Raw genomic sequence first — 27,890 nt, 5'->3', positions numbered from 1 at the left:
TTTTTTTGGCTATGAATATTCAGTTCTCCCAGCACCATTTGTTGAATGAACTCTTCTGCCTGAATTGGGTGGACTTGACAGGCTTATCAAAAATCACTTGACTCTAGATGTGAGGGTCTGTTTCTGAACCATCAATTCAGTTCCATTGGTCTATGTGTCTGCTTTTATCCAGTATAATGATGTTTTTTACCACAGTACTAGGTACTATGATTTAAAATTCAGAAGTGAGAGTCCTCCAACTTTGCTTTTCCTTTCTGGGACATTTCTGGCTATTCTGGGGCTCTTCTTCTTCCAAATAAATTCGATAATTGAGTTTTCCATTTCTTTTTAAAATGTGGGTGGAATTTTTATTCATATTGCATTGAATCTGTATATCAATTTGGATAGAATTGACATCTTAATGATTTTCAGTCTTCCAATCCACAAGCATGGAATGTTCTTTCAATTATTTAGGTCCTTTTAAATTCTCTTAACAATAAGTTGTAGTTTTCTGAATGCAAGTGCTTTACATGATTGGGTAAGTTTATTCCTAAATATTTGGGTTTATCTGTCATTTTTTATTTTCACCACTCTTTTGACACTTATAGTTACTTTTACTGGTACAATCTTCATTTCTAGACTCTCTTCCAAACTCTCCTTTTCTTTTCAGGCTGTAGTACACCCTTTAGTATTTCCTTTAAACCTGTCTCTTGGTTACAAACTCTCTCAGTTTCTGTTTATCTGTGAATATTCTAAACTCGTCCTCATTTTTGGAGACAATCTTGCCAGATATAAGATCCTTGGCTGGAAGCTTTCCTCTTACAGTATCTTAAATATATCACATCACTGTCTTCTTGCCTCCATGGTTTCTGATGAGAAGTCGGCACTTAATTATATTGAATATCCCTTATATGTTATACATTGCTTTTCTCTTGTTACAGAATTCTCTTTGCCTTTGGCATTTGACATTCTGATTAGTATGTGTCTCAGAGTTGGCCTATTTGGATTTGTTCAGATGAGAGTATGTTGTGCTTCTTGGACATGGATATCTATGTCCTTCAATAGGGTTGGCAAATTTTCAACCACTATTCCCTCAAATATTCCTTCTCCCCCTTTTCCCTTCTCTTCTCCTTCTGGGACACCAATGACACATGGGTTTGCATTTCTCTTGCTGTTGTTTAGTTCCCTTTAACCTTGTTCAATTTTTTCCATCCTTTTCTCTATTCTTTTTTATGTTCACTTTCAAAGGCCTTTTCTTCAAGCTCACTAATTCCTTCTTCTGCCTCCTCAAATCTGCCATTATATGATTCCAGTATATTTTTTATTTCATTTATTGTACCTTTCATTCCCATAAGATCTGTTATTTTTCTATGTATGCTTTCAGATTATCTTTGTGTTCATCCAATGTCTTCTTAATATCCTGAACATCTATGATCAGTTGTCTCAACTCCTTTATGCCATCTGGAGGCTTATCTTGTTCCTTTCACTGGGCCATATCTTCCTGTTTCTTTGTGTGGATTGTAATTTTTTGTTGGTGTCTTGGTATCTGTCTTACTAGATGTATTTATTCTGGGTGCAGTTACTCTCTTTGGCTTAGAGCTTTCTTGGCCTTTTTCCCTTGCTCTAATAGGAGCCAAGTGTGTAATTGGTGCTGTAAGCTGTGGAGACTCAAGCTGCCCTCATTTCCCCAGGGATCGATGAAGCTTTTCCCACCTTTCTCCTTTGTCAGGGGTAAGGACAGAGCCAGAACTGTGTGTAATAATCCAAATTGTGTAGGCCTAGACTGTAGTTGCCCAGAGAGATAGATGAAGTTTCAAGCCCCTTTCTCCCCTGCCCAAGGTAGGGATGGAGCTGCGGGTGTAGGTAGCAGTCTATGCCGTGCAGGTCCAAAATGACTACAGTTGCCCTGGTAGACTTCTGGCTATTCAGTCTGTGCCTGCTGAATGCACCTGCAGTTATTGGGAGAGACTGGTGCAAGGGCCTGCAGTTTCCTCCCTACTAGAGGTCGGGCTGGGTCTTATGCTAGAGCTACAATCTGATCTGGATGGAAAGAAGCCAGTCCCTATCAGCACTGTCATTTTCAGTCCATCTGGCTTGCCCTTATGCCAGGGGCAGTGTTAAAATGGCAGCTACCGGCCTATTTCTGACTTGGACAGGTTCAAATTTTAGCTGTTCTTAAGATTTACACTTTAGCCTATCAAATTTACTATTCAGTAGCTGAAGTTGGTGCCTAATTGTCTCTTCCTCCCCCATTTTTGGGAAGTGGAACTTCCAATTCCAGCCACAGAATAGCTCCTGAGGCAGCTTGTGCCACCAGTGAAGAATGGGCACCAGCCTCCAGGGCATGGAGTGCTCTACTCATGAATCTTCTCTGCAGAAGGGCAATCTCCTCCTTCCTTTATTTCATGGATGTTGCAGGATGCTCTTCTGATCTCCCAGAGCTCCCAGTCAGGTGCTTTAGATAGCTCTGGGTGATTACTAACTGCCTTGTAGCATGAACTGACTCCACGAGCTCCTTACTTTGCTGCCATCTTGCTGGTTGTTCTCTTCATCTTTTTATTGAGTTATACTAATATTTATAAGTTCTCAGTATAAGTCCCTTAAAAGATAAATAATTTGCAAATATTTTCTCCCTTTCTTGAGTGCTTATGCACTTTCTCAGTTGTGTCATTTGAAGTACGAAAGTTTTATTTTGATAATGTCCAATTTATCAATTTATCTATTTATTGTTTTTGTTTTTGCTTTTGGTGTCATATCTAAGACGCCTTTGCCTAACCCACATTCATGAAGATTTACATACATGTTTTATTCTAAGAGTTTTATAATTTTAACTCTGAAATGTAGATCTGTGATCTATTGTGGGTTACTTTTTGTATATGGTGTGAGATGTAGCTGTCTAATACTTCTCTTTTGTATATGGAGATCCAGTTATCCCAATACTGGAGTTTTTTCCTTAAATGTTAAAAATTTAGTTTTGCTGAGACTTGGAAATCATCCTCAGTTGACAGAAAATTTACCCCATATTCTGGTTGGCAGACCATTCCATGTCAATACTCTAAGACTATCTCATTTTCATCACTTCTTACACTCAAGGACTGTTCCACCTATATCCAGATTCACAGCTACTCTGTAAGGGTTGAAGTTCAACCTGAGAGCTGTAATGCTAGGGTGAGCAGGTGTCCTAGTTTGCCTGGCATGATGATTTTCCCAAGACTTGGGACTTTCAGTGCTACATTGGGCCAGTCCCTGTGCAAAGCAGAGGCTTCACTATCCTGGTGGAGAGGATGTCCCATTAAATTCAGGCTTTAAATTCAGTGTGACTACATTCACTAACAGACAGATATTGAAAAAGTGCTTGGGATCCATTAATTCAGAAAATATCATTGATCACACAGGAGGTACCAGCACTGTTCTAGGTGCTAGAGAATCACCTGTCAGGAAGACCATGCCTCCACCCTTATAAGGCTACATTTTAGTTAAAGAGGAAGACAGTAAACAATGGAGAGCTACATATAATATGCAGTGATAAGTGCTCTAAGCAAAATAAAACTGGAAAAGGTCATGGAGAGTAATAAAATTACTATTTTAGATAAGATGATAGAGAAGGTTTCACTGAAGGTCCAATTTAAATAGAAACCTGCATCAAGTGGGAGAACAGGCAGGTGAAGAGCTTTGCAGGCACTGCAGTGAACTTCAGGTATTAAGGCCCTGAGGTACAAATGTTCTCATGCTTGAGGATAAGCAAGGCAATTATGGGAGAGAGAGGGAGGAAAGAGGGAGGGGATGTCAGGTGGACAGGCAGAAAATGAAATTAGAAGTAGCTAGATTATCATGCCCATGGTACCAATTTTGAATTCTGTTCTAGCCATTGAAATGTTGAGAGCAGGGCACTGATGTAACTTTACTTAGCTTGTAAGAGTCACTCTGGCTGATGCAGAGAAATTGGTCCCTTTGTCTTCAGGTGAGTAGTTGTTTGTTGTATTCTCACATGTATTAACTATCTATTGCCACATAACAAATAACTCCAGAACTTGGTGGCTTAAAACAGCAATAATCATTTTATTATCTCTCAATTTTGTGGGTGAGGAATTCAGGAGCGGCTTGTCTGAGCAGTTACGACTTTAGTTTGTTGTCAGCAGAGCTGCAGTCATCTAAAGACTGGAGGCTCTTTATCAACTGCCAGCAGGAGCCCTCAGTTCCTTCCATGTGGGCATCTCCACAAGGCTACTTGAGTGTTCTCATGGCTTGGTGGCTGGCTTCTGTCAAAGGGAGCTCTCCTAGAGACTGAGGAGGAAACTGCTATATTTTTTATGACCTAGTCTCGGAAGTCTTCAGCTATCTTGGTAGAATAGTATTCTACTAGTCACACAGCTCAGCCCTGACTCACTACAGGAGGGACCTACGTCAGGCATGAATACTAGGAGGTCAAGTTCATTGGGACAGGGGGTCATCCTGGGACCTGGCTACCTAAGCCCACTTCTGACTTCCAATGATTCATGCCCCTCTCACAACTCACCCCCTCTCAAGGCTTCCGAGAGTCTCATCCTTGTCAACCACAGTTCAAAGTCCAGAATGTTGTTGTCTGAATCAGGTCCAGGTATGAAAGAAGCTTCTTAGGTAGACTACCTTGAGTATAGCTCCTTGAGCACAGCACCTCTTGAACCAAAAAATCTGTAAATAGACAGATTATCCCCTCCCCTCACCCAATAGACAATGCTGGGATAGACACAGCATAATTTCAATAAACTTTCCCATGTTTAAGAAAATAGAGCTAATTGGAGGCACATAGGAGTCAGTAGTCCCTAACAACTCTGGAATGCAGCAGACAATGTTGGTGGTTCCTGGGTTAGGACTAAGTTGTACAACTGTCTCAGAATGATTTTTCCATGGCTCTTGGCTCCATCCACTGGATTCTTGGTTCTACCTTCTTAGTCATCTTTCTTTCTCAATACAAGATTTGAATCTGAATGGTTTCTAAATATTTTTCCTGCCTGTAGAAGTTTAGGTTCAAAAGACTGCTTTCCATTTAGTAATGTCTCTGGCCCTTTCAGTTCAAGTTGGGAGTATTTCCTATAGCATAATTCTCTTAAAAGTTTTATGGGTCTCCTATGAATATTATTGGATTCATGTCATTAGACAATAGCTACACCCCAAAATCATTTTGTGATAAGCCCTTTTCTATCTTGGACTTCTGCTGAGGCTACTGTTTGAATGTTATATGATCCTGCCTTAGATCTTTCTGAATTCTTAAAGTCTTTTACTTTCAAACCATTGGCTTCATCTTTAGACCATATTTTCTTGATAGTGGCCTATGTCTGTTCTTTGCCTAGAAGTCATTTTTTGAAATTTTGGTGGTGGTTGCTATCTGGAGAGACTGGGAATTTTCAAACCCAAGTCCTGGCTCCTTGGTGTTTAACAGATCTTTTATTTTAGCTTCTTTAGCACTCTCTCCTCTTTCATTTTACACTAAACATAAGCAGAAGGTAGGTGGCACACCTTCAGCACTCTACCTGGAAATCTTCTTGGCTGGATTCCCAAGTTGATTAGGGACAATGTCTATATTCCACATTATAGCATGCAACATTGTTGCTAAACTTTCTGCCACTGAATAACAAGGGTTCACTTTCCATCAGTTTCCTCATTTTACGGCTTCACTGACATCTTCAAGCAACATAAGGTTTCTGCTAAAAGTCTCTTTGAGGCACTAAAGCTCTCCTCAGTTTCCTTACAGCTTCCAGTCTGCCTGGTTCCAAAGACACTCTTACATTATTAAGTTCTTGTTATGGTGGCATCCTACTTCTAGGTACCAAAATCTGTATTAGTTACATATATTGCTGGAAAACAAATCACCCTAAAACTTAGTAGCTTAAAGTTATAATGGTCATTTATTATCTAATGGTTTTTGTGGGTCATCAATTTGGGAGGAGTTTGGCTGAGTGGCTCTGGCTTGGAGCCAGCCTCTCACGAGTTTGCAGTCGGATTCAGCTGGGACTGCAGTCATCGGGAAGCTTGACTGAGGATGGAGCACTCACTTCCAAGATGAAGTAGTCACCACATGGCAGACAAGTTGGTACCAGCTGCTGGCAGGGAACCTCAGTTCCTCTCCATGTGGCCTCTTTACAGGGCTGCTGAGATATCCTCCTGGCATGGCTGACTTCTCCTTGAGTGAGCAAGCCAAGAGTCAATCTGCATTGTCTTTCATTACCTAGACTCAGATTTCACACACTGTCATTTCCACAGTATCTTATTGATCACACAGATCACTGTGATTCACTGGTGAGGATCGTTGGAGAGCCATCTTAGAAGCTGGCTAAGAAGCACCTTGGCTTATGCTCAATTTTTTCTTGGAGGTTAAGGGTGCCTTTTGCAGTTGTGACAACAATGCCTTCCATACTAGCAACAATGACAATACCTATCACTAATTGTATAAAAGTCTGATAAACACTCTACATACAATTTCTCTTCCATTATTATCATGGGTACATGGTTTTATCCTTTTTCTCATGTGAGTAAACAGGTTTAGAGAGTGTAATCTGGCTTGAGATTAAACACTTAATAGAAATTGTATCAAACCTACTTCTGTCATACAATCCTAAAATGTACCACTTCCTTTTTAAAAGTGTGCCTTTCTTTGCACAATTGCAGCCTTAATATGAAAGAATTTTCTTTACTATTTCCATGAGTGAAAGAAGCTTGGTAAAAACAGCTGCTCTTTGCTCATAATCCCAAGCATGAGGAGAGAGGAAGAATTGCTTCTCAGCCATGTGAACAAACCAAACCACCTCTCTGCAAGAAGAAACTATCTATAAAAGCAACCAGGAAGAACTAGTAAAAGTTTTTCAAAGGTGCTAATTTGGTTCAAATAATGTATCATGCCATATGTATAAATATGTCAGGTGAAAACACTTCAAATCTAGATTAAATGGAAGAAAATGGACTTGAGCAAAAGTCTTGAGTCACTTTTTTAGGATTTTGCCTTAATCTAGTTGTTTTCTTCACATAGTACTTGGTCTTGCCTGATTGAGCCCTGCTCTTTCTTCTCTCTTTGCTGTGATCATTTATGAATATGTGCCTTAATGCCAGGACATTGTCAGCCCCTCTCTGAAATGTTCCTTCTCTGTTTCTGAATTTCCTACAGCATCTGGTGAAGTGCCTTGTGGTGGGTGTCTATGATTGCATAGTAAATCAGATTAATATACATTTATTTTCTTAACTTCTTTATTTTACTGCCTGGGATGTCAAGAATATTGGACAATGAGGAATGGATCTTTATCAATATAATATTGAAAGGCAAAAGCTCAACAATCTGATTCTAGTTGATTGAGGCATTTTTCTAGCAGAGGTCTATTTAAAGGAGAATCAATACAAAGATGGAAAAATCAAAACAAATTTAATTCTTAGATTTTCATCAAAATGTGAAGATTTGCTTTCTTCAGAGGATTTATCTTTCAAAAGAAAAATAATGTTACTTTGAAATAGCAATACATCTTTTCAGTGTTCAACAGAAGCAAAATCTCTTGTTGTCAAACAGGAATGTTCATCTTTTTTCCCTTTGCAAAATCTTATCAGGATATAAAGTGTTGGTAAAAGAAGAGAAATGAGTTCTCTTTAGATTCTTTGTGTGGGTTTTGAATATTTGATAATTTTTAAAAAATGTTTCTTAACTTCAAATTTATTTTATTTAATTTTCCCATTATGTTATTGATTTCTCATTTTGTTCCATTGTGATTAGAGAACATACTTTGTATGACTTTAATCCTTTTAAATTTATTGCAACTTGCTTTGTGATTTAACATAAGGTCTCTCCTGGAGAATGTTGTTTATGCCCTTGAGAAGAATGTGAATTCTGCTGCTGTTGGTTGTCATGTTTTATAGATATCTGTTTGGTCTAACTGGTACATGCTGTCATTCAAGTCTTCTATTTCTTTTTCAGTCTTTGGTCTAGTTCTGTTCTTATTGAAAGTGGAGTGTTGCAGTCTCCAATTATTATTTTTTAATTATTTATTTCTCCCTTTAATTCTGACAGTTTTTGCTTTATGTACTTTGGAGCTCTGCCATTAGATATATGTGCTTAGGTATATATATATGCTTATAATTATTATATCTCCCTGGTGGATTGACTATTACAAAATGTCCCTCTTGATCTTTAGTAACATTTTAAAGAACTTTTATGTCTGAAACTAGTATAACCATACCAGCTTTCTTACGGTTTCACTTTGCATGATAGGTCTTTTCCTATCCTTTTCCTTTTAACCTCTCTGTGTATTTGATTGTAAAATGTGTCTCCTTTAGATAACACTTAGCTAGATTTAATTTTTTCATCAATTTGACTTAGCATTAGATGGTTTAATCCATTCACATTTAATTTTATTATTGAGAATATGTGGTACTGTTTAACTTTTTTGTCTTTCTTGTGTCTTACCTTTTTTCTCTCTATTCATCATTTACTTCTTTCTTTTGCATTGACTATTTTCTAGTGTAATATTTTAATTCCTTTAATGATTTTTAACTATTTTCTTTTGAATTATTTTCTTATTGATTGCTCTAGGGCTTATGTCTTCAGTTATCCAAATCTACTTAAGATTTATACTAACTTAATGTCAGTGAAACATATAAACATTGTTTCTCTATAGTTCTATTCCCTCTTTTTTGTTCTTTTGTTCTTATAACTATTAACATCTATGTTACAAACCTAATGATACATTTTTGTAAATATTGTCTCTATTCATGTTACAAATCTAATGATATGTTTTATAATTATTACACTGTATAATTTTGTCTTTTGAAGAAGCAAAGGGCACGCCAGTTTAGTGTCTTGCTCTCATGGAGCTTACCAACCTCCTCCTAATTGCTTGCCATCAAAATCTCCATTGATTTCAAGAGTGCTTTTGGGCTTGAACTTCCTCATGCTTCATTCATAATAAAGCTCATTCCTTTAGAGCTTTGGAGATCTCTGTTCCCATGGCCTGCCTCTACTCCTAGAGGAAATCTCTTAGGCTCTGGTGCTGAGCGTTGGAGCAGTGACCTGCTTCTCTCAGAGTGATACTCCTGGTTTATATGTGGGGAGCTAGGTGGGGGAAGTAGCCTCTGGCCTCCTCCTTTTATTGCCCCTAGAGTTGAACCGCTAACCTACAAGCGAACAAGTGTGGGCAAGAATAATTAAGCACTCTTGGCTTTCTGTGCCTGAGGCAGTGCCTCTGCCCTCTGACTTGGGGATGGAAGAGGGAAGGGCTCCCTGACTTCTGGGTTCTACTCACCTGGAATTTAGCCTCTGCAACATGGAAGTGGTGGTGGCAGGGAGCAATGAGAAATGCCGGTTGTCTGTGCCTCCGGGGGAGATACTGTAGCCCTGGGCTACAGAGAAAACCATCTTTTGGCCACACCGCAAAGTAGATATTCCATCTACTGAGCAGGGCTGGGTTTGGAGGGGTAGGTGAAGAATGGGTTGTGGTTCAAGTGTCATGGACTCTCACTGGTCTTATGGATATTTAGTAGATTTTCTTGTATATATGAGTCTTCATTTGCTGTATGCACTTAGCACAATTTCTAGAGGGTTAAACTTTTTTTTTTGAAATACAGTTTTTACCAGTTATGGATGTTTCACTGGAGCGCATGCCCAAGAAGCACCGCATACCACTTTTTGGTTGTCATCTTTTTGATATTCCTTTCATTTTTATTATAATATTAATAACTATTTTTTTATTGAGTTTACTTTGTTCTTGATGCATTATTATTTCCATCAAAGAATATGTTCTTGACTCACCCAATTACATATAATACTTAGAAAAATATATTCCTCTGATATTTTGGACTCATTTGAGAAATACACTTCTTACAAATAAGTCCCTTTCCTATGAAACATTAAATTAAGCCATGTTCAGTCAGAATAATTGAATCCAGTTATTTCACTGAGTGAGTTGGAATCTTCTGTTAAAGTGTTTCAAAGTATTTTCCAGGGACTACCTGATTCAGACTGAGATGTTTAGAAAGCAGACTTTGGGGCTCAACTCTACACTAGCTCTTGTGCAAGTAGACTAGTGGAGGTATTCAGTTCATTCGTGGGCTAAATGAAATTAATACAAACTTGGTTAATGCAGACCTTAAGTAAGCATTTACTGAATAAAAACTTGTGGAAGTCCCTATTCTGGGACTGATGATATAAAAAGAATAAGACCATTTCCTGAAGGAGTATATACTGTTTGTGAGAAGATTAAGCTGGTAGGAGAGACTGTTATATAGTAACTTGATGTATAGTATAGTTTACATTAATTTTATTAAAATTATATACACAGGGCATTGGAGCAAGTCATGCTTCCTCAAGTAGCCTATACCTATACCCATGCACACCCACACCTCCCCCCCCACACACACACAATGTGCCTTTATTAAAAAGAAGAGCTGAAAAGAGACTAGGGGAAAAAGAAAGCTAGAAAATCATTTAGAGACCTACTTCTCATAATTGGCAGATTCGTATGCTGGTGATTTTTCCTGTGTTCTTTCTGTGATGAAATGAATAATAACTGACTACAGAGAAGGGCAGAATAGGATAAAGTTTCTGTTTGGACGTGTTCAGTGGTTTTGTTTTGTTTAATCTGCAGCCTGGTTAATCTTTTACTAGATAATAAAGAGTTGAGTAACTATAGAATTAGAGCCCTGTTGAATGACCTGTCTACCAGCACCCAAGCAGATGTTTTTTGGTGGTTTGGCTAGTACGATTGTACAGAATATTTGGGAGCTTGGCTCTTTTGCCTTTTAACTTCCCATCAAAGTGCCTCTGTGTGTTGCTGGCATGCTGGTTGTTTTGTGCCACCGTGGTCATGGCATTGTGTGTTCGTGGAGCCCAGTCAGACTCACAGCCTGGAGGGCTGAGATGACGGGCATGTGGTGTGATGTTTTCTTATTTTGAAACAAGCTGGCTTTGCACATACCTGTGAACAAATTTCAAAGTTGGCACTGCCACACAATCAGAATTGGAAAAAAGAAACATAATGTTTATTTGAGCACCAGCTACCTGTCAATTTCTGTGTTACAGAAGCTGTAAGGCCCACACTGAAACCGCCAGGCTGGGTGTACCATCCCCCTTCTTTACACGGAAGGAAACTGGTTCCAGGCGCTGGGTCACCTGCTTAGGTACCATAGCTAGGAGCTGCTGGAGCCCAGACTTCACCATAGCTGTGGTCAGCCTGTGTTCCTCTGCCTCACCCCGTAAGCCTACAGAAGGCCCCTGCGGTGACTCTGCAGATGTGCTTCTGTGAGTCATGCTCTTCTGGTAATAACCACTGAAGAGTATTTGCCACCAGGTCCTTTGCCCATTGTAGGCGAGATTTTATGGTATATCTCCCTTTAAGAAATCCAGCAACTTGTAACAGGAAGTGTCCTCTTGCCCCATAGGTCACACCTTTCCTTAGGCCTTAGAATAGGGTTCTTGGGGTTTCCTCATCTCATCTGCCTAATTAGACTGTGAACTTCTGCAATGGGGGGTCGGGGAAGGGGTGGACGGAGGGGCAGCCTCTCTTCTGTGACCCTCCGAAGCAGCTAGCCCGCAGCAAGGGGCCCTTTCTCCCAGAGACTTGTCTGTGAATGTGCCCAAGCCTGCCCTGCAGGATTAATTGTGGTGTTGATGGCACAGCTGGCTTAGTATTCACACTCTGTGCCATTCTCTATCTTGTCTGTCAACTGAGAATAATTATTTTTTTTTTTTTGGATTGCGTTCATTTTAGCAGATTTAAAGAAAGTCTCCGGTTCAAACGCTGCCAAATCGAATCTACCGAAATCCGGCCTTCGCCCTCCTGGGTACTCGCGTCTGCCGGCAGCCAAGCTGGCCGCCTTCGGCTTCGTCCGGAGCTCCAGCGTGTCCTCGGTCTCCAGCACCCAGTCCGAGAGCAGCGCACAGGCCGACCAGGGCCCACCGGCCGCCAACCGTAAGTGGCGGGCAGGACCCCGCGCTTCACGCAAGCCAGCGGACTTCGTAACTGGGGTTCGTTTACGCTTCGTGGGAGGTTAAGACTTTGGGTCGAATGCCTTAATCTGCCATGTTGGGATTTTTAAAAAATCATATACTGGATAAAAATAACCAACTCGGTACTGTCATTTTCATGGGGGAAATAATGTGCTAGCAAAAAAATTTAAATTACTCTTACAGTCTAGACAATGACTTAATCTAGGGATGGATTCCAAGAGCTCCTTTTTACTTCTTGGCTTCCAGATAAGAAGTCAAAGAAATATCCTCAGATGGGTATGACTACATTGCGCTATCATGAAACATATTAGGTATTAAATATTAATTGAAAAAATAAATTTTTTTGTGATTACCTGTAGTAATACCAAATGAGTAGAGCATTTGACTGAATTTCTAAAGGTTATTGAAATGATGTTAAAAATAGAGAAGCACAGCTGGGTTTCTTCTAGTCCGTGCCCATAAACGTCCACATGGGCTGAGAGGATGTCACCAGGCCTATTTCCTCAGACTGACGTGGTAGATGGGATTTTAAAGCATGAATTAACAGCCTCCAGGGAAAGTCACAAGGGCCACTTCCCTAAAGAAGGTCTGGAGGCTGCCCCAGTCTGCCCAGCCTTTGATACCGGAGCCCATCTTAGCTGTGTCAACTTTAAAGCCACTGTTTTTGGATCTGAAGCCTTGACATCTTGGATGCCAGCTAGCAAGAACTTGCCAGAGGGCAGGATGGGCTTAGAGGTGTCAGTGGGGAGAGGTGGTTGGAAGGGATTAAACACTTGAAATTGAGTTGGAAGAGAAAAAAGAGAGAAGAGAATGCATTTTTATTTATTTATTTATTTTTTCAATTTACTTTCTCCAAGCTTGCTCTTTCTCTGTCCTTGGATTTACAGAAATGTCTGGAGCATGTGTACCTTTACCTTCTAAATTTTGGTCTACCTTTATCTTGATGTGTTTATAAGTGGTATTTAGAGGTTACTTGCTCATTTGGTTTCTGGGACGTGCTGTGGTTCAGACACTGCTTTCACGTACGGTTCATTTTAGGAATACCACTGCGAGGAGGGACTATATCACTGCATAGTAGATGTCTCAAAATCTGAAACATGCAAAAGCACACTCCTTATTTTTAGATATATGCATATCAGCAGTCTGATAATACAGGGGAGCTCCTGTAGGTCTTCATTCTAGTGATGTGATTTCCAACAGTAGCTTTCTTTTTTAGAGAGAGCATGAAAGAAAATTTTCTTATCTTTTCAAGGAAGGAGTTAAGGTTTTGATTTCTTAAAACAAACAAAAAATTAACCTTAGGTAAGTTGAGCCATGCCCCCATGGCAGCAGCTTTTGCTAAAGGAGAGCTGGCAGGTGTGGAAGGAATAAGTCCAGGTGTCCTTGGGGCATAGACTCTGGAGCTCCCCACAGAGACGAGAGTGTTAACGTGCAAGAGAAAATAACTTCTTACTTGAAGATTTCTTATTAAAAAGTAATATCTGCTCTCTTCAGAATTGTTTTTTATTTTTGAAAAACAGTATTTTAGGATTGTTCTGCAGTGATCTGCCACCTGCTCTGTGTAAAATTTGTACCTGACCAATAGACCACAGAAAACACATGTATTTGGGTTGATGTCTGAGTACCATTAGCCAGATTTGGTGTCAAGAAAACCTTTGTTCATACTCTTTAGTGAAGTGGTGCTGCTTTGATCGCAGGGTTAAGGAAATTTGACATTTGCTGCAGCTCCTGGGAGAGCTGTAAGCCTAGGAGCAAAGCATTGCCGGTTCACCATTCGAGGAAAGAGCCGATGTGACGTCAGAGTGGGTTCTTTTTTTCTTCTGGGAAAGTTGCTCTTTATTCAGTGTCTGTCCACACTGACTGTGGATGTGCTTTAAGTGATTCACTCTGTACCTCTGAATGCTCTCCAGGCTGCCTGCCTATGGCTCCTCTTTTGAGGAGCAAGTGTTGGTGAGTGTGGAGGGGCTGCGCCACGCGGCACCCTGACGTGAGGTGGCGGTGCATTTGCATCTTGACTGTCCTGCGTGGAATCTGCCCTCCACCCTGGGCTCGGGGGCCCATGCCATTAGCTCAGCCCCACTGGGCAGAGGTTCGCCTTGGCTCTCTACATCAAGTGCCCTTCTATGTCTTTTTCCTTTTTCATAAGGATTTGCAAATGGAGCAGACACAGGAACATGAATTATCTTCATGGTTCCCCAGAACTCAGGGGTGTCTTAACCATCCCGTTGAACTCCCTCATTTTATAAATGAGCAAACTGGGATCAGAATGAGTTCTGAGTGCTTTTCCTCTGTACTCAGTTCTTAAAGCTGCCATGATTGAAATGTCTGTCCTTTCTCTTAGCAAAGTGAATCCAAGAGTTAGAGTTGCCTTGGGAGGTCCCTGGGGCCAACCCCACCTCTCCATGCCCTTCAGCGAGCCCCTGCAGGAAGACATGAAATGATGGGAGCCAAGTCATGAGGAAGGAACCAGCTCTGGGCCTGGCAGCTCTCTCTCATTGTTAGGAAGCACTGTCTATGGGTTCTGACTGCCTCCTTGCAGTTTCACGCTAGTAAATACAGACTCTTTACCTTCCCCCATGCTTCCTTGAGGCAGTCCTAGAATGACTGTAGGCAGTTCCTTTCATTCCTTTATAGGTTTGTTTTATGAAGATTTTGAATTTGGCCCATTTCAAGACCCAAATAAGACTTCAAGTTTACTTATGATTTACAGATTATTTTTTTAGATTTTAATTGAAGGCCATGAAATGAATCTCTAAATTCATATCATAGCCTTTGAGCACTTATGTTCATGACTCATCCAGTGTGTAGCTCAAAATTATTTGACAATTTTTAGATAAGGAAAAAAAGTCCTTAAGATGCCTTAAGTGATAGAAACTTAAAGAGAAAAGCAATACTGTAATATTTAGTGTTGGTAATATACTGTAGCCTAAGTAGACCTTGTTGTTAAATTAATCAGTAATTAGGTGTAGACTTGATTTTTTTTCAGCAGGTGGATAAGTGTAATTTAAATTCAAAACATTTGGGGATAGGGAATTATGTCACAAAAAATGGTAGAGTAGGGTGCTCCAAGAACCCTCCACTGAAAAAACCAGGATGCTGGTGAAAAACATTTGAACCAATTTTTTGGGGACTCTGGCCTGTAATCAAATACTTAAAGAAACCAGGGAGTGCTTAATGAAGAAAGAAAGAGGCTGTAAAAATTCAGTAAGAGAGTATTGTGGTGCTTCCTCTCAACTGCCTACTCCCTATTCCCCAGCTCGGTGGTGGCAATGGAGACAGCAGTCCATGTTCCTGATGCAGCTTGCTGATGCTGGGCCAGGGTCTGCAGGGTGGGGTTGTGGTTGGGGTCAATAATGATCTTATTTTAGAAGCAGTTGTGGACATGTGTTTTGATATGTCTGGGAGGTGCCCTCAGGGGCTGGTATAGAGGCTCCCCATATTTTTGCTACTACCCTTTCCCCCAGGCTTGAGTGGCTTTCCAGGTAGTGTTGAAAGCATTTAAAGCCTGGAAAAGAGGAGGGTGAGGAGGAGGATACTTTGGATAATGAGAGCTTTGAAGGACTATTATGTACAGTACACTCTCCCAGGCTTGATGCATGCTCAGAAAAGACCTGAGAGGACCCTAGACTTGGGCTCCTTCAGCTCCATGAAAGCAGAAGGTGAAGGCTAAGACACAGTTGTAGGTAGTCTGGTTAAATGTTGATGGAGTGTAAGCCAACCTGAAAGACCAGGAGTTTTTCTTTTCCTTTATGTGCCAGGCATTTGAGAAAATTGGTTAGGTCACTGGCTGACTGCTAAAATAACTGAATGATATTTTGCTGACTACACACAATGAGGAATATAGTCTTTGCAAAATAAATAGAAACCATCCATCAGGAAGCCCAGGCATTAGTTATAGTAAACAAAGACTTTGAACCAACTATCTAAAATATTCCCAAAGACCTAAGTAAACCATGGACCAAGAACTAAAAAGGAAACCAGAAGAATGATGTAAGAACAAATAGGTACTATCAATAAAAAGACAGAAATTGTGAAAAGGAAACATAGAAATTCTAGAGCTGAAAAGTACAATAGCTGAAATGAAAAACTCACTAGATGATTTCAACAGCAGATTCAAGCAAGCAGAAGGGGAGAATCAGTGAACTTGAAGATGGGCGAGGTCCTCCATGACTTGACCTTAGTCTCCTTCTCACCTTTACCTTGTACAAACTCCTGATACATATCATCAACTAGCTAATTAGAAATGTTGACATTTTCCTCTGAGGGCTTTGTGTTTTCTGCCTTTGGGTCTTGGTTTACACCATTCATCTCTGCAATAGTTCTGTCTCTCCACCATTTCTATCTTCAGATGCTATCCTATTCATGTGCAGGTCACATACTGCTTCCTCTAAAAAGTCTTGTGAATACAAAGAGAACTTTTCTTCTAGAAACTCCTAGGACTTTTTGCTTGTATCATTTTGTGGATTACCACATGCTGTCTCATTTAGTTATTTTTTGTCCTATCTTCCCTGTACACTGTAAGCTCCATGAAGATATCTCTTAATAATTTTGGTATCCTTTGGACTACCTAGAACAGTCTTTTACACCAGTAGAATTTCAATAGAAATTTTGTCTCTTATCTAAGAGTATGGAAAAAGAGATACCTTTGAGAGTAACTTCAGTGGCCTCAGAAGTATTCTGAAATTGGAACACATTTTCACTTTATTCACAAGTATGACAATTCAGCATTGTGACATTTTTTTAAAAGATTTATTTTGTTTATTTATTCCCCCCACCCCCATTTGCAGTCCCTTTAGGCTCTCTGTGTCCATTTGCTGTGTGCTTGTCTTCTCTTTAGGAGGCACTGGGAACTGAAACCGGGACCTCCCATGTGGAAGAGAGGTGCTCAATCACCTGAGCCACCTCAGCTCCCTGGTTTGTCGTGTTTCTCATTGTCTTTCCTCTTTGTGGTTCTTTCGTTGCATCATCGTGTTGTGTCAGCTCGCCATGCCTGTCCACCATGCCAGCTCACCTTCTCTAGGAGGCATTGGGAACTGATCCTGGGACCTCCCATGTGGGAGGTTGAAGCCCAATCATTTGAGCCACAATTTGCTTCCCAGCATTGTGGTTTTCAAGATTTTTCTGAGATCTCTAAAATGTTGCTTTCATTGAGTGTGGTATATCTATAGATAACCTATAAAACTCAAAAAGTAGAAATGATAGTCATGTAAAGTATATTTAGAGATAAATCATTATGTAGACTGGTCTAATTGTCTCACAAATGTATAATAACCTATATATCTCTTTACATATAATTAGTTATTTTTAAAGATTTGGGCTAAAACCCTATTGTTGTGACTATAAGAGAATTTCAAAGTTTCAAAAATAAGATGTCTTGGTTTGGAGAGATTAGATATTCTCATTCAGTTCCTGAGTTGTACTTTTTGTTTTAATACTTTAAAAAGTAAATGTTCTTTTAATTATTTAATAGGATTTGGGTTCTGGGGATAATCTGAAGTGGGAAGTAGTCCTTTTAGAAGGTTAAAATGAAACTAAGGGTTAATATAAAAGCTTTTTTTCAAAATTAACTTAAGCATTTACAACCCTGAATACTACAAAAAAAAAACATTTACGTATGTAACACATTTGATTTTCTACATCTGAAGTGCATTTTGAATAAGATCAGAATTGACAAGAAGTATTACTGATAACTTCTATAGAAAAAAAGTCATTGACCTAACTCATCTTGCACTGATGAAGAGTCATTTTTTATTCATGGAAAAAGGAGCTGAAGGTGACTTGTGAGATCAGATTTCTGAGATACTGTTGGCTATTTGAGATTAAGCTTATCAAAGGCTTTGTCCTTACCTTTCAAAACTCTAGGGAAATGACCAGGTCCTCCTAGAGATAGCATTAGAAAGTATTTGTGATTTGTTTTGCTTTGTTTTTGAGAAAGTTAACCATTTATGTTTGTAACTAAGATAAACTGCAAGTTTGATTGGATTAGTCAGGGTTCTCCAGGGCAGCAGAATTGATTTAAAGGAATGGGCTCCTGTGAATGTGGGCATGGGCAAACCTGAATTCTATAGGGCAGGCTGCAAGCTGGGAACTCCGATGATGGTTTTGGATGAATTACCCAGGAGAAGGTGGCTGGTTGAAGGACAGCCTGTGGGCTGGTGGTGGGAGGAGGTACGTAAAGGAAGGTCAGGACTGCCTGGCTCAGTGCTCCTGTGGTACATCTTCAGATTTAATCATTCCCAACCTTTATTTTCCTACACTGGTTTTAGGTAATGACAACTTTCTGGATTTGCTTTAGAATACTCCAGCAAAGAGTTTGAAAAAGTAGAAGGAGGTGGGAAATTGATGAAAAAACATTGGCACATTTTTGATAATTCTTGAAGCTGAGTGATGGAACTATGAGGGTTCTTTAAACTTTTTACTTCACTTGTTTGGGTAGGTTTTAAAATGTCCATAATAGAGCATTAAAAACCCCACTTCTGTTGGTTTGGGGCTTCATTTCTTAAGAGGAAAGATAGTACAGTGGTTCAGGATATGGACTCTGGAGAGAGACTGTCTGGGCTTGCATCCTACCTCTGCCCTTTGTTAGCTCTGTGACTTGGGTGCCTCTGCTTCCTCATTGTAAAATAAAATAATTATCTTACCTACCTCATAGGGTTGATGGGAACATTAAGTGGAATAAATGTATGTAAAGTGTTTAAAATAGGCCCTGATGTAATAATGATAACATTTCAGTGCCCATTTCTACCCTTTGGCTATTTGCATTAAGTTCTGTGTTGAGAAGGCTTCAGAGGCTCAGTGGGAAAAACACCATGATGGGTTCATGATGCCTGATATGTGGCAAGGAAAGTGCTAATCTAGGCACTACATAAGACAGTGAAAGGACATTCACTCCAGTTCTGACTTTTTATAATCCCCTCTCACATGTGCAGTGCATGCCTTTCTGAGCTTTAATCGAAACGTATGTCATTTATGAGACATTTGGGTGGCAGTTCTAGGAGTTGCTGAGTTTTCATGGGAATGTCTTTGGGGCTATAAGCTTGTGGTTGCTTGGATAGTTATAAAATATAGGCAAGGAGAGCCATATTTTGATTTCTTTATTGAAAGGGGCTCTGCCACATCCTTAACATGATATCATTTAAGAAAAGACATTCATTTGGGTTCCCATTAAATGAAACATATTTATGCATGGTGACTAATATATCGTGTACTCATCTAAAGCTGATGGCATTTAAAACCTGGGCTCAGAATAGACACTGAGAGTTGGCTCTGGTTTTATTTCTGTGCCTTTCCAGTGTCTGTTGGGAAAAAATGGGAGCACTTGCTTTTGCTGTGTAAAGGGCTTCACACAGCTTCACATTGTGCTAGCGTCTAACTTCCACTCAAGTAGAGTTTTACTTGATCAGATATGTCAACCCAGTTTGGGTGGGTGGGGAAAAGAGAAGTGTGAGAACAAAAACCCAAATAAGCTTCTGATTTTCTCTGGAAATGAAGAAGTCAAACAAATATCGCTGATGGATTTAAATATCTATTTCCCTGGAATCTGTAATGAAGCAATTTAACATATTCTTTATAAGGAAAAAAATAGAATCATTTTCACTGAGGCTTGCTGTTAATTTCCCCCCATTATTCCCACACATTCAGTTCTTTTTCTTTTCTTCCTTCCCACACATTTACAAAGGAGAACATGGTTTTTCTGAGTATTGTTCTGCAATGCCTATATGAGAATATTTTCTTTACTGCTAAAGTAACACCTAGTTTATCCACCTTGATACAGATATCTGGCCCAAACTGTTAGAAATTACATTGTCTCAAAATGTTTGTCAGGGTTATCAGTGCTGCATTCTAGAATACGGCTCATTCAAGATGTTTAATGAAGAAAGGATGACCTTGACCTATGGAAATAATAGTTAAGAAATATGTCACACTTGCATACAATATTCATTAAAATCAACATTCATGGTATTAGAATTTTCTTTGGGAAAGTTAGCTTCACTCGACTCTGTTGTGTTTTTTTTTTTTTAATTTATTTTAATGTTGGGAGCAATTGGACTAAATGATTGGATCATTTCTGACTCTGAAGAACTAGGATTCTGAGGTTTTATCCTGTAAAGAAAAAATAGGCCTATTTGTGGTTTTTGAGTGGTGAATAATCAGAACTGCATTCCAGGAAAATAAATACAATAATGGCAAGTAAAGTGTTTGAAGTAAGGGGACCAAAGGTGAGAGATCTTAGTTCTTCCATAATTAGGAAGGTTTCCTTTCTGGGTGAGACCTTGTGTTTACTATTTTTTCCTATCATAATGAGATGGAAATTTCAGGAGCAGACAGCAGCCCAAGGGTTTCACCGCCCCTGTTCTCCTCTAAAAGGCAGGACCGTGAGTTATTTGGAAGTTGCCTTTATTGCCACTGGCCTCTGCCTAACGCTGGGCACCTTCAGCTATTGGTGCGGCGCTGGCGCAGAGGTGGGGAGGCCGAGGAGGGCGAGAAGGCGAGGGGAATGTTTTCCTACCTTTATTGCTTGTATCTTAGCAGAGATGACAGGTCAGAAGTAATATTCTGCCACAACTCTAACTCCTCTTAAGGGCAGGGAAGAAATATTAAAAAAATAAGCAAGCATAACTTCTAGATCAATATTGACTTCTCAAGGGAACTCTGTCAACAGCACCTGCTATCTTGCATGGTTATAAGATGCATGGGCTTTCTTCTGGGAAGGTTGGTAAAGATCCTTGTAGTACCTTCCTAAAAGCAGTACACGGGGCACAGAGTGATAACATGTTTGCTTTCAATGAGAAAGAATATAATAGACCTGATGAAGTCAGAGGCCCCTTTGGGCTCCTTTGACCGGCAGCAATTGGCAGGAAAATGTGAATGGATGAAATTGGGATGGGGAGTGGCAATAGAAATGGAAAAAAGGTCCAGATGTGAGAGTCAGAACCAAGAAGCTTACAGCACCCAAGAGAAAGGGTTGGTACTGGGAGGACGAAGGTGCAGCTGCGGGTACAGGAGGTGGAGTGGCTTGGAGGGGTGCGGTAAGTTCAGTTCTGGCCATGTTGAGGTCCCAGACCTTTGTGCAATGCGTCCAGACAATCTATAGAACTACCTGGCTGAATTAAGGAGTGTGGCCATGGAATAAGTAATGCTTGAACCACGAATGACCTCAGCGAGAGAGTGTATGTAGAATAAGATGGGAAGAGGGCTGAAGACAATTCTGTGGTACCCATCTACCTTTATAGACCAGAGACAGCATGGCCAGAGGGGAGGTATGGCCAGAGGCAGGACAGCCTCATAAGCTGTCAGCATCACCAAAACCAAAAGCAGAGAGGAGTTTGTGGAAAGAGATGGTCAGCCAGTGTTTCCTGTGCTGCAGAGGACGTGAAGTTTCAATATGGAGAAAAATGGGCCTTCAGACTTAGTGATTAGGAGGTTGCCGGTGGCTTTGAAGTGAGTTTGAACAAGGTGTGAGCAGATAGCAGGTGACAAGGGGGTGACGAAGATGGAAGTAGAAAGTACATACTACTCTTAAGACATTTGATGGAAGAAAAGAGCAAGGGCCATTGCTTGGTAGAGTAGCAGGGAAAGTTTTCTTGTTTTGTTTTTGGTTTAGCTTTTTTTTTTTTTTAAGATTTATGTTATTTATTTCTCTCCCCTTCCTGCCCCCTGTTGTCTGCCCTTTGTATCCATTCGTGGTGTCTTTTCTGCATCCGCTCGCATTATCAGGCAGTACTGGGAAACTGCTTTGCTTTTTTATTGCGTCATCTTTCTGTATCCGCTGTCCGTGTGTGTGGCGCCACTACTGGGTGGGCTGTGCTTTTTTTTTTCCACGAGGGGCGACTCTCCTTGTGGGAGGCTCACTCGATGCGCATGGGGCGCCCCTATGCAGGGGCAGCCCTGCGTGGCATGGCACTCCTTGTGTGCGACAGCACTGAATGTGGGCCAGCTCTTTTTTTAAGCATACTTAAGCATGCTTATGTTTTGAGAGGAAGGATCCAGCAGTGAGGGGAGCTTGGAGATGAAAGCAAGTGAGGGTGAAAGATGGAGCAATTCACGAAACAGGTAGGAGGGGATGATATCAGATGTACAGGTGGGAAGGGTAGCTGTGAAGTCAGGAAGGAAGGGACAAAGAAAGGGACTGGTGAGAAATTTTGGAGAGAAGGAAAAGAGCTCCAAGGAGTTCACACTAGCTAGCCTCATGTGTTCCAAGTCATTAAACAGTGCGGTTTTTGTACTTTTGCACCTCAAAGGAATTTGTCAATAAAATGAAAAGGCAGCCGACTCTATGAGAGAAAACATTTGGAAATCACATTTCTGATAAGGGTTTAATATCCATGATTCTATTGTTGCTATAACTCAACATTTGAAAGACAACCCACATAAATAAAAAATGGGCAAAAGACTTAAGTATACATTTGCCCAAAGAAGAAATACACATGGTGAAAAAACACATGAAAAAATGTTGAACATCACTAGCAATTAGGAAAATGTAAATCAAAGCTATAATGAGATATCATTTCACACCTATCAGAAAGGCTACTTTAAAAAAGAAAACTACAAGCCATGTAGAGGATGTGGAGAGATAGGAACAATTATTTACTGTTGGTGGGAATGTAGAATGGTACAGCCACTGTGGAGGACTGTTTGATACTTCCTAAAGAAGTTGAATATAGATTTGCTACATGACCCTGCAATACCATTACTGGGTATATACCCAGAAGAACTTAGAGCAGTGACACAAACAGACATCTGCACACCGATGTTCATAGTGGCATTATTCATGATTGCCAAAAGATGGAAATAACCCAGGTTGGCAATCAACTAATGAAAGGATAAGCAAACTGTAGTATATACACATGATGGAATATTATGCAGCTGTAAGAAGAAATGAAGTCATGAAGCATATACCAACATGGATGAAACTGGAGGACATTATGTTGAGAGAGGCAAGCCAGACACAAAAGGACAAATATTCTATTATTGCACTATTATGAACTAAATATATTGTGTAAACTCATGGAGTTAATAACTAGAATATGGGTCACCAGAAAATAGAATGAGGCTAGGGAATGGAAAGCTGAGGGTTAACTTGTGCAGAACTGGTGAAAAGGTTGTGTGTTAATCTTTGGAAATGAATAGAAAAGGTGAAAGCACAACATAATGTTTGTAACTAGCAGTACTATTGTGTGGGTGTGACATTGGTTTAAAGGGAAAGTCTAAGTCATGTGTATTATTAAAAGGAAAGCTAATAAAATGTAACATGAGATGGTATAGCATAGTAAAACCTCATGTGAAATATGAATATGGGTAATATTGCATATATAAGACTGTTTTTCTTTGAAATGTTATGTATGTTAATGTTATAAGATGTTAATATCAGACAAAAACAAAACAAAAAAATCATTATGCTAGGTGAAAGAAACCAGACACAAAATACTATGTTTTGTATGATTCCATTTATATAAAATATAAATATGAATCAATGTATAAAGATGGAATTTAATTAGTGATTAGGACTGGGGAAGGATAAAAGGATTAAGAGGTGACTGCTAAGGGTGTGCAGTCTTTCATTTTGGAGTAATGAAATTGTTCTAAAAATTTTTGTGGTGATGAATGCACAACACTGTGATCATACTAAAAGCCATTGATGCACACTTTGGATAGAATGTATGGAATTTGAATATTTCTCAATAACACCTCTTTAAAATTAGCTTGTACTTTTTTTTTAAAAGTAGGGTTTTTGCAAGTAGCAACTCAACCATGATAGACTTGGAGGCATGGAATTTCATAGAGTTAAAGTTTATAATGATTGATTTAAGCAATAAAATACTGAGTCACAGGTGAATGGAGAAAATTACAGAGTTACGGAGAAGGCTCATTTGAGGGTGGATAACATGATTTTTTATTGGAAACAATCTACCAGATTTTATCACTGTCTCCAGTGATGCTGGGAGATTGCAATTCTCTCCAGGTATCATCCCTGGTACATTGTAAATTACACAATTGAGATTCCAGAGTGAATATATAATGTGTCTCAGAAGCTTTGAGTCAAGTGATGTTTAAATACAACTCTGTGGATGCAAAGGTGCTGGTTGGAGAAGAGATGAATTCCTAGTGCATAGCTAACAGAGGTATTTCTCACTTGCTGGTTTGTAACAGGGCCCTTGTGCATCTCCGCATCAGCACTGTCCAGTAGAACTTTCTGCGGTCATGAAGTGCTCTCTAATACGGTAGCCACTGGTCACGGTGGGGAATTTAGCAATTGAAGTGTGAACTAAGGAAATGAATTCCAAATCTTGTTTAATTTTGGTTACTTTAAACCCAAAGAGCCACAGTGGCTACCCCAGGGGACAGCACAGCTCCAGTAGTATTATCAGTTTAGGCTTGCTAAAAGACATAGTGCTTCTGAGCATAGCTTCTTTAAGATTCATGACGGTAGTCATTTTTTCCTCTGTGTGGAAGGGTCCCACATGATACCGTGACAACTAGCTCTTTGGGATCCTGGGTTGATTACACAGAAGTAATGTAGATCACTGATTTGATGCCTTTACAGCTTCACATAGAGGTTTGGGGCTGGGGAGACTCTTAAAACCACAAACTCTACCTATATCCTGGAATGGTCGTTTTCATGCCATTGACCAAAGGGGCTGGATAAATAATTGTCCCATCCTCTTTATGATGAGGGTCACAAATGAGAACAGTAGAGTAAGGGAATTCAACCTTTTGTTGAAGGTACTTTTATTGGAGTATAAATATAATAAATTAATACCACTTTGTGTAGGCAGAGGTGAACAGTATCCAAACTAGAAAGAAAAAAGTGGGAAAAGGAAAGAGAAAGCTATTAAGTCTAAGGGAAGAAGGAGAGAGTAACAGGCAGCAAATGGAGCGCAGACGGTAAGATTCCTGTCCTGTGGAATAACAGATGAGGGCTCTGATGGCATCAGTGCTCCTGTCCGCCTCTTCAGGGTCTCCTTGAAGACCTCCTGTTTAGCCACACCGTGGCCTTGACCTCCCCAAGGCCAAGACGGAAGAAGGGGAGCTGATCTTGAAGCCTGATTTCAATGCAGAGCTTTGGTTCCCTTGAGATGCAGAAATTTATATTTTCAATTAAGGGAGATGCCAGACTACCGATGAACTATGTTTCAAACAGTCAGAAAAATATTTCTTAAATGGGCACTTATAGAGAAAAAGAAAACTTCATTTCTGTTAAATGCACATCTTATCCTGTGAACACGCAGAGAACAGAACTATTAAATAACTTGAGGCACCAAACTTTGCATTTTCCTAAGCAGGAGCAGACTGAATTGAACATGGACAAGGTGTAAGAGAAACACATGAATTGTAGATTTTTTTCTTTTTTCTCTTTATTGCATTGTAGATTTTTATCCGCCAGCAGGTACCAGCAGCTGAAATGAAATGCTGTAAACTTGTTGATTAAGGATGTGTATTCCTGGGCCTGGTGAGTGTGGTAACTTTTGGATGCTAAACTGACATATTTTGTTGAACGTCCTACCTGGTTGAATGTGTGAACAGGTGGCACGTGACACGGTTTTGGTTCCTTTGGTGTTCTCAGGAAGAATGGGCTTGCTGCCGGAGGACCGAGGAGCGAGGAGCAGCGTCCGTCAGCGTGAATTTTGCAGGGACATCCAAAGGCCCCTCTCCCATCATGTCATCAGGATGATCTTGACAGGGCTACATGGCAACTAGCCGCTTAATGTGGGACAGTCAACAATCAGTCATGAGGACAAGTCCTCGTTTTGTTTTTTCCTTCAAATTTAGTTGATTGTGTCAAAATTCACAAGAGATAGAGAACCGACTTAAATGTTAGAAAGTCATGTGCACTGAAATTAATGTGAAAGTATATATGAAAATTTGTCTTGTTTCCTCTCCTTTTACCACTTAAATTAGCAAGGCAGTAAAACATACGGAGATGGTCTGCTAGCCAGGAGAACAGAATGCTATCCTCAGTTCTTGTGCTATTAACTTCTTTGGGCTTCTGGTTTTTCATCTGTGAGATGAGACATAGTGGCATGAAACGTTCTTTCCAAATCATTCTTGAAAAGCAAAGTCTCATAAATGTCTAGCTGAATGACACAATGTGTGTGTGTTTATCCTACTTCATGGTTTGGGATCAGCACAGAGCATTGTATCCACCAGGGCTACTGGGTTGTCACTGTGTCTTCACCATTGACTTGGAGATGTCTACCAATTATGTGCTGTTTTATCTTGGAGCATGCCGAGATGTAAATTAAACTCAAGCCAGCTGTCCTTAAGTCCACCCCCACGGCGTGGTCTCCTGAGCCCAGGTCTCTGGTGTGTTAGGGCTGGGTGGGGCTCAGCTCAGATAGCTGCTTACCAAGCATTTCAGGACTTCATGAGGACAACAGGGTAAGCCGAGAACAACTGACCCTAAGGCAGAACTGGAGTTAGATGCGTTTTACTGTGTGATTTTTACTCTAAGTATACGCAATACATTTAAATTCTATGTGGTAGATTTTGATACAAATGTCTACTTCCTCCTCTCTAAGGAACTGTGAGAACCTTCTCCCAGTGTAGGTAAGACGTTGGAATTGCACCTTCTCCCATTAGGGTCCTTCTCCTACGGCTCTACTTAGGTAGTTATTCAACCTGACTCTAGGGTAGGGTTCTTCGCAGCGCTGCTCGTTGCGGACACTTACTCCAGTAAGTCCTGAAAATATTCAGTTCCTTTTCTCTTTTTGCACGGGGGCATTTCCTTATATAGAGAATCCCTGTTACTTTTACCACTTTGAGGGCTTTGCCTTCTTCCTGTGTGCTGGGATTTGTAAGAGCAAAGCTGAGATACTTAAAATCCATTATACACTTACGGAACTTCCTAAGGCGGGCCTGAGGGTAAGACGGGCTCTCTGGTGCAGTGTGGGGGCTGTGTCCCCTGGGCTGACTTTGCCGAGCTGGGACTGTGGGCTTGAGCACCTGAGGTGGAGGCCACCTGCAGCCCCGGGAGGGCCGTGTGCGTGTGGTCCCCGTGCAGAGGAGACGTGGGCCAAGCGTAAGCAACGCCAGTGCCCTCCCCAGGCCCTCTTCTCCCCCTGCTTGGCAGCACCGGCTGCTAAAACGGGGATGCTGGAACAGATGACCACCAGCTGGATGGCTTCCAACAACAGGAATGTGTCGCCTCCCAGGTCCCAGGCGAGGAGTCTGAAATCAAGGTGTCAGCAGGGCTGTGCTTCCTGTCCATCTTGCAGTTCATTGCCCGTGGAGGTGGCCTTGGCGTCCTCGGTCGCAGATGTGGCACTGAGCCTCTGCCCCTGTATCTGGTCTCTTCCCTTCTTATATAAGGACACCAGGCCTTGTGGACCAGGGCCTCCCGACTCCAGGCTGGCCTCGTCTTGACTAACCCCGTCTTTGAAGGCCCCATTTCCTCAGGACCAGAGCTTAGAACAGGAACGTGTCGCCCTTAGCACGCGACAGCCATAGTGCAGGACCCATCAGTCACATCCATGTGACTGCTTGTGTGTGTTCGTCTGTGTAGATAGGTGCGTGTATGTTACACACTCACTGCAGATTGCCAATGGTCCCAGTGAAGTCTCCCCATCCCCACCTTTTGCCCTAGCCACAAACAAGTGTGCCAGGAAAGTGGCCATCCCGGGCCCCCCAGCACGGCCCCCGGGACAGGAGGCTGAGGCTTGAGTCCTTTTCCTGTGCACTTTTTAATAAGAACTGTGGGTGACAGGGAGTTGACTTGTTGTACCCCTACCACTCTCTGCTGCCAGCATCCACTTCCTGATCACTTTGGTTAGAAAATGAGAACTGCCAGCACATCTCAGATGCTGTCAGCTGTGAGGTGTGCCTCTAGAGTTAGTGTCAACCTAGGAGACATCTATGGCCACCAAAAAGGTTTTTAATAAAAGCAAAGGAGCCTGGATGGACCCTGTCAAAACTGTTTCCTTACCGAAGGTGCTTATTACGCTGGCGGTCAAGA

The 27,890-nt window shown here is 40.8% G+C and overlaps 1 protein-coding gene across 2 annotated transcripts in view; it reads left to right on the top strand.

The window, feature by feature from the left end:
* MTUS2 (microtubule associated scaffold protein 2) overlaps nucleotides 1–27,890 on the top strand; it is a 560,413-nt gene that overhangs the window by 209,728 nt on the left and 322,795 nt on the right. Inside the window, exon 6 of one of the 2 annotated variants that reach the window (XM_058277015.1) lies at nucleotides 11,703–11,900. In XM_058277015.1, the coding sequence (XP_058132998.1) occupies nucleotides 11,703–11,900 (198 nt within the window). Of the gene's footprint in view, nucleotides 1–11,699; nucleotides 11,901–27,890 lie in introns of both variants that reach the window. The other variant, XM_058277014.1, reaches the window with a different exon arrangement.

The sequence above is a fragment of the Dasypus novemcinctus genome, chromosome 15 (assembly GCF_030445035.2).
Source record: "Dasypus novemcinctus isolate mDasNov1 chromosome 15, mDasNov1.1.hap2, whole genome shotgun sequence".
NCBI lineage: Eukaryota > Metazoa > Chordata > Mammalia > Cingulata > Dasypodidae > Dasypus > Dasypus novemcinctus.
Note: the sequence above shows the minus strand (reverse complement) of the source record. Positions and strands in the feature narration are given on the sequence as shown.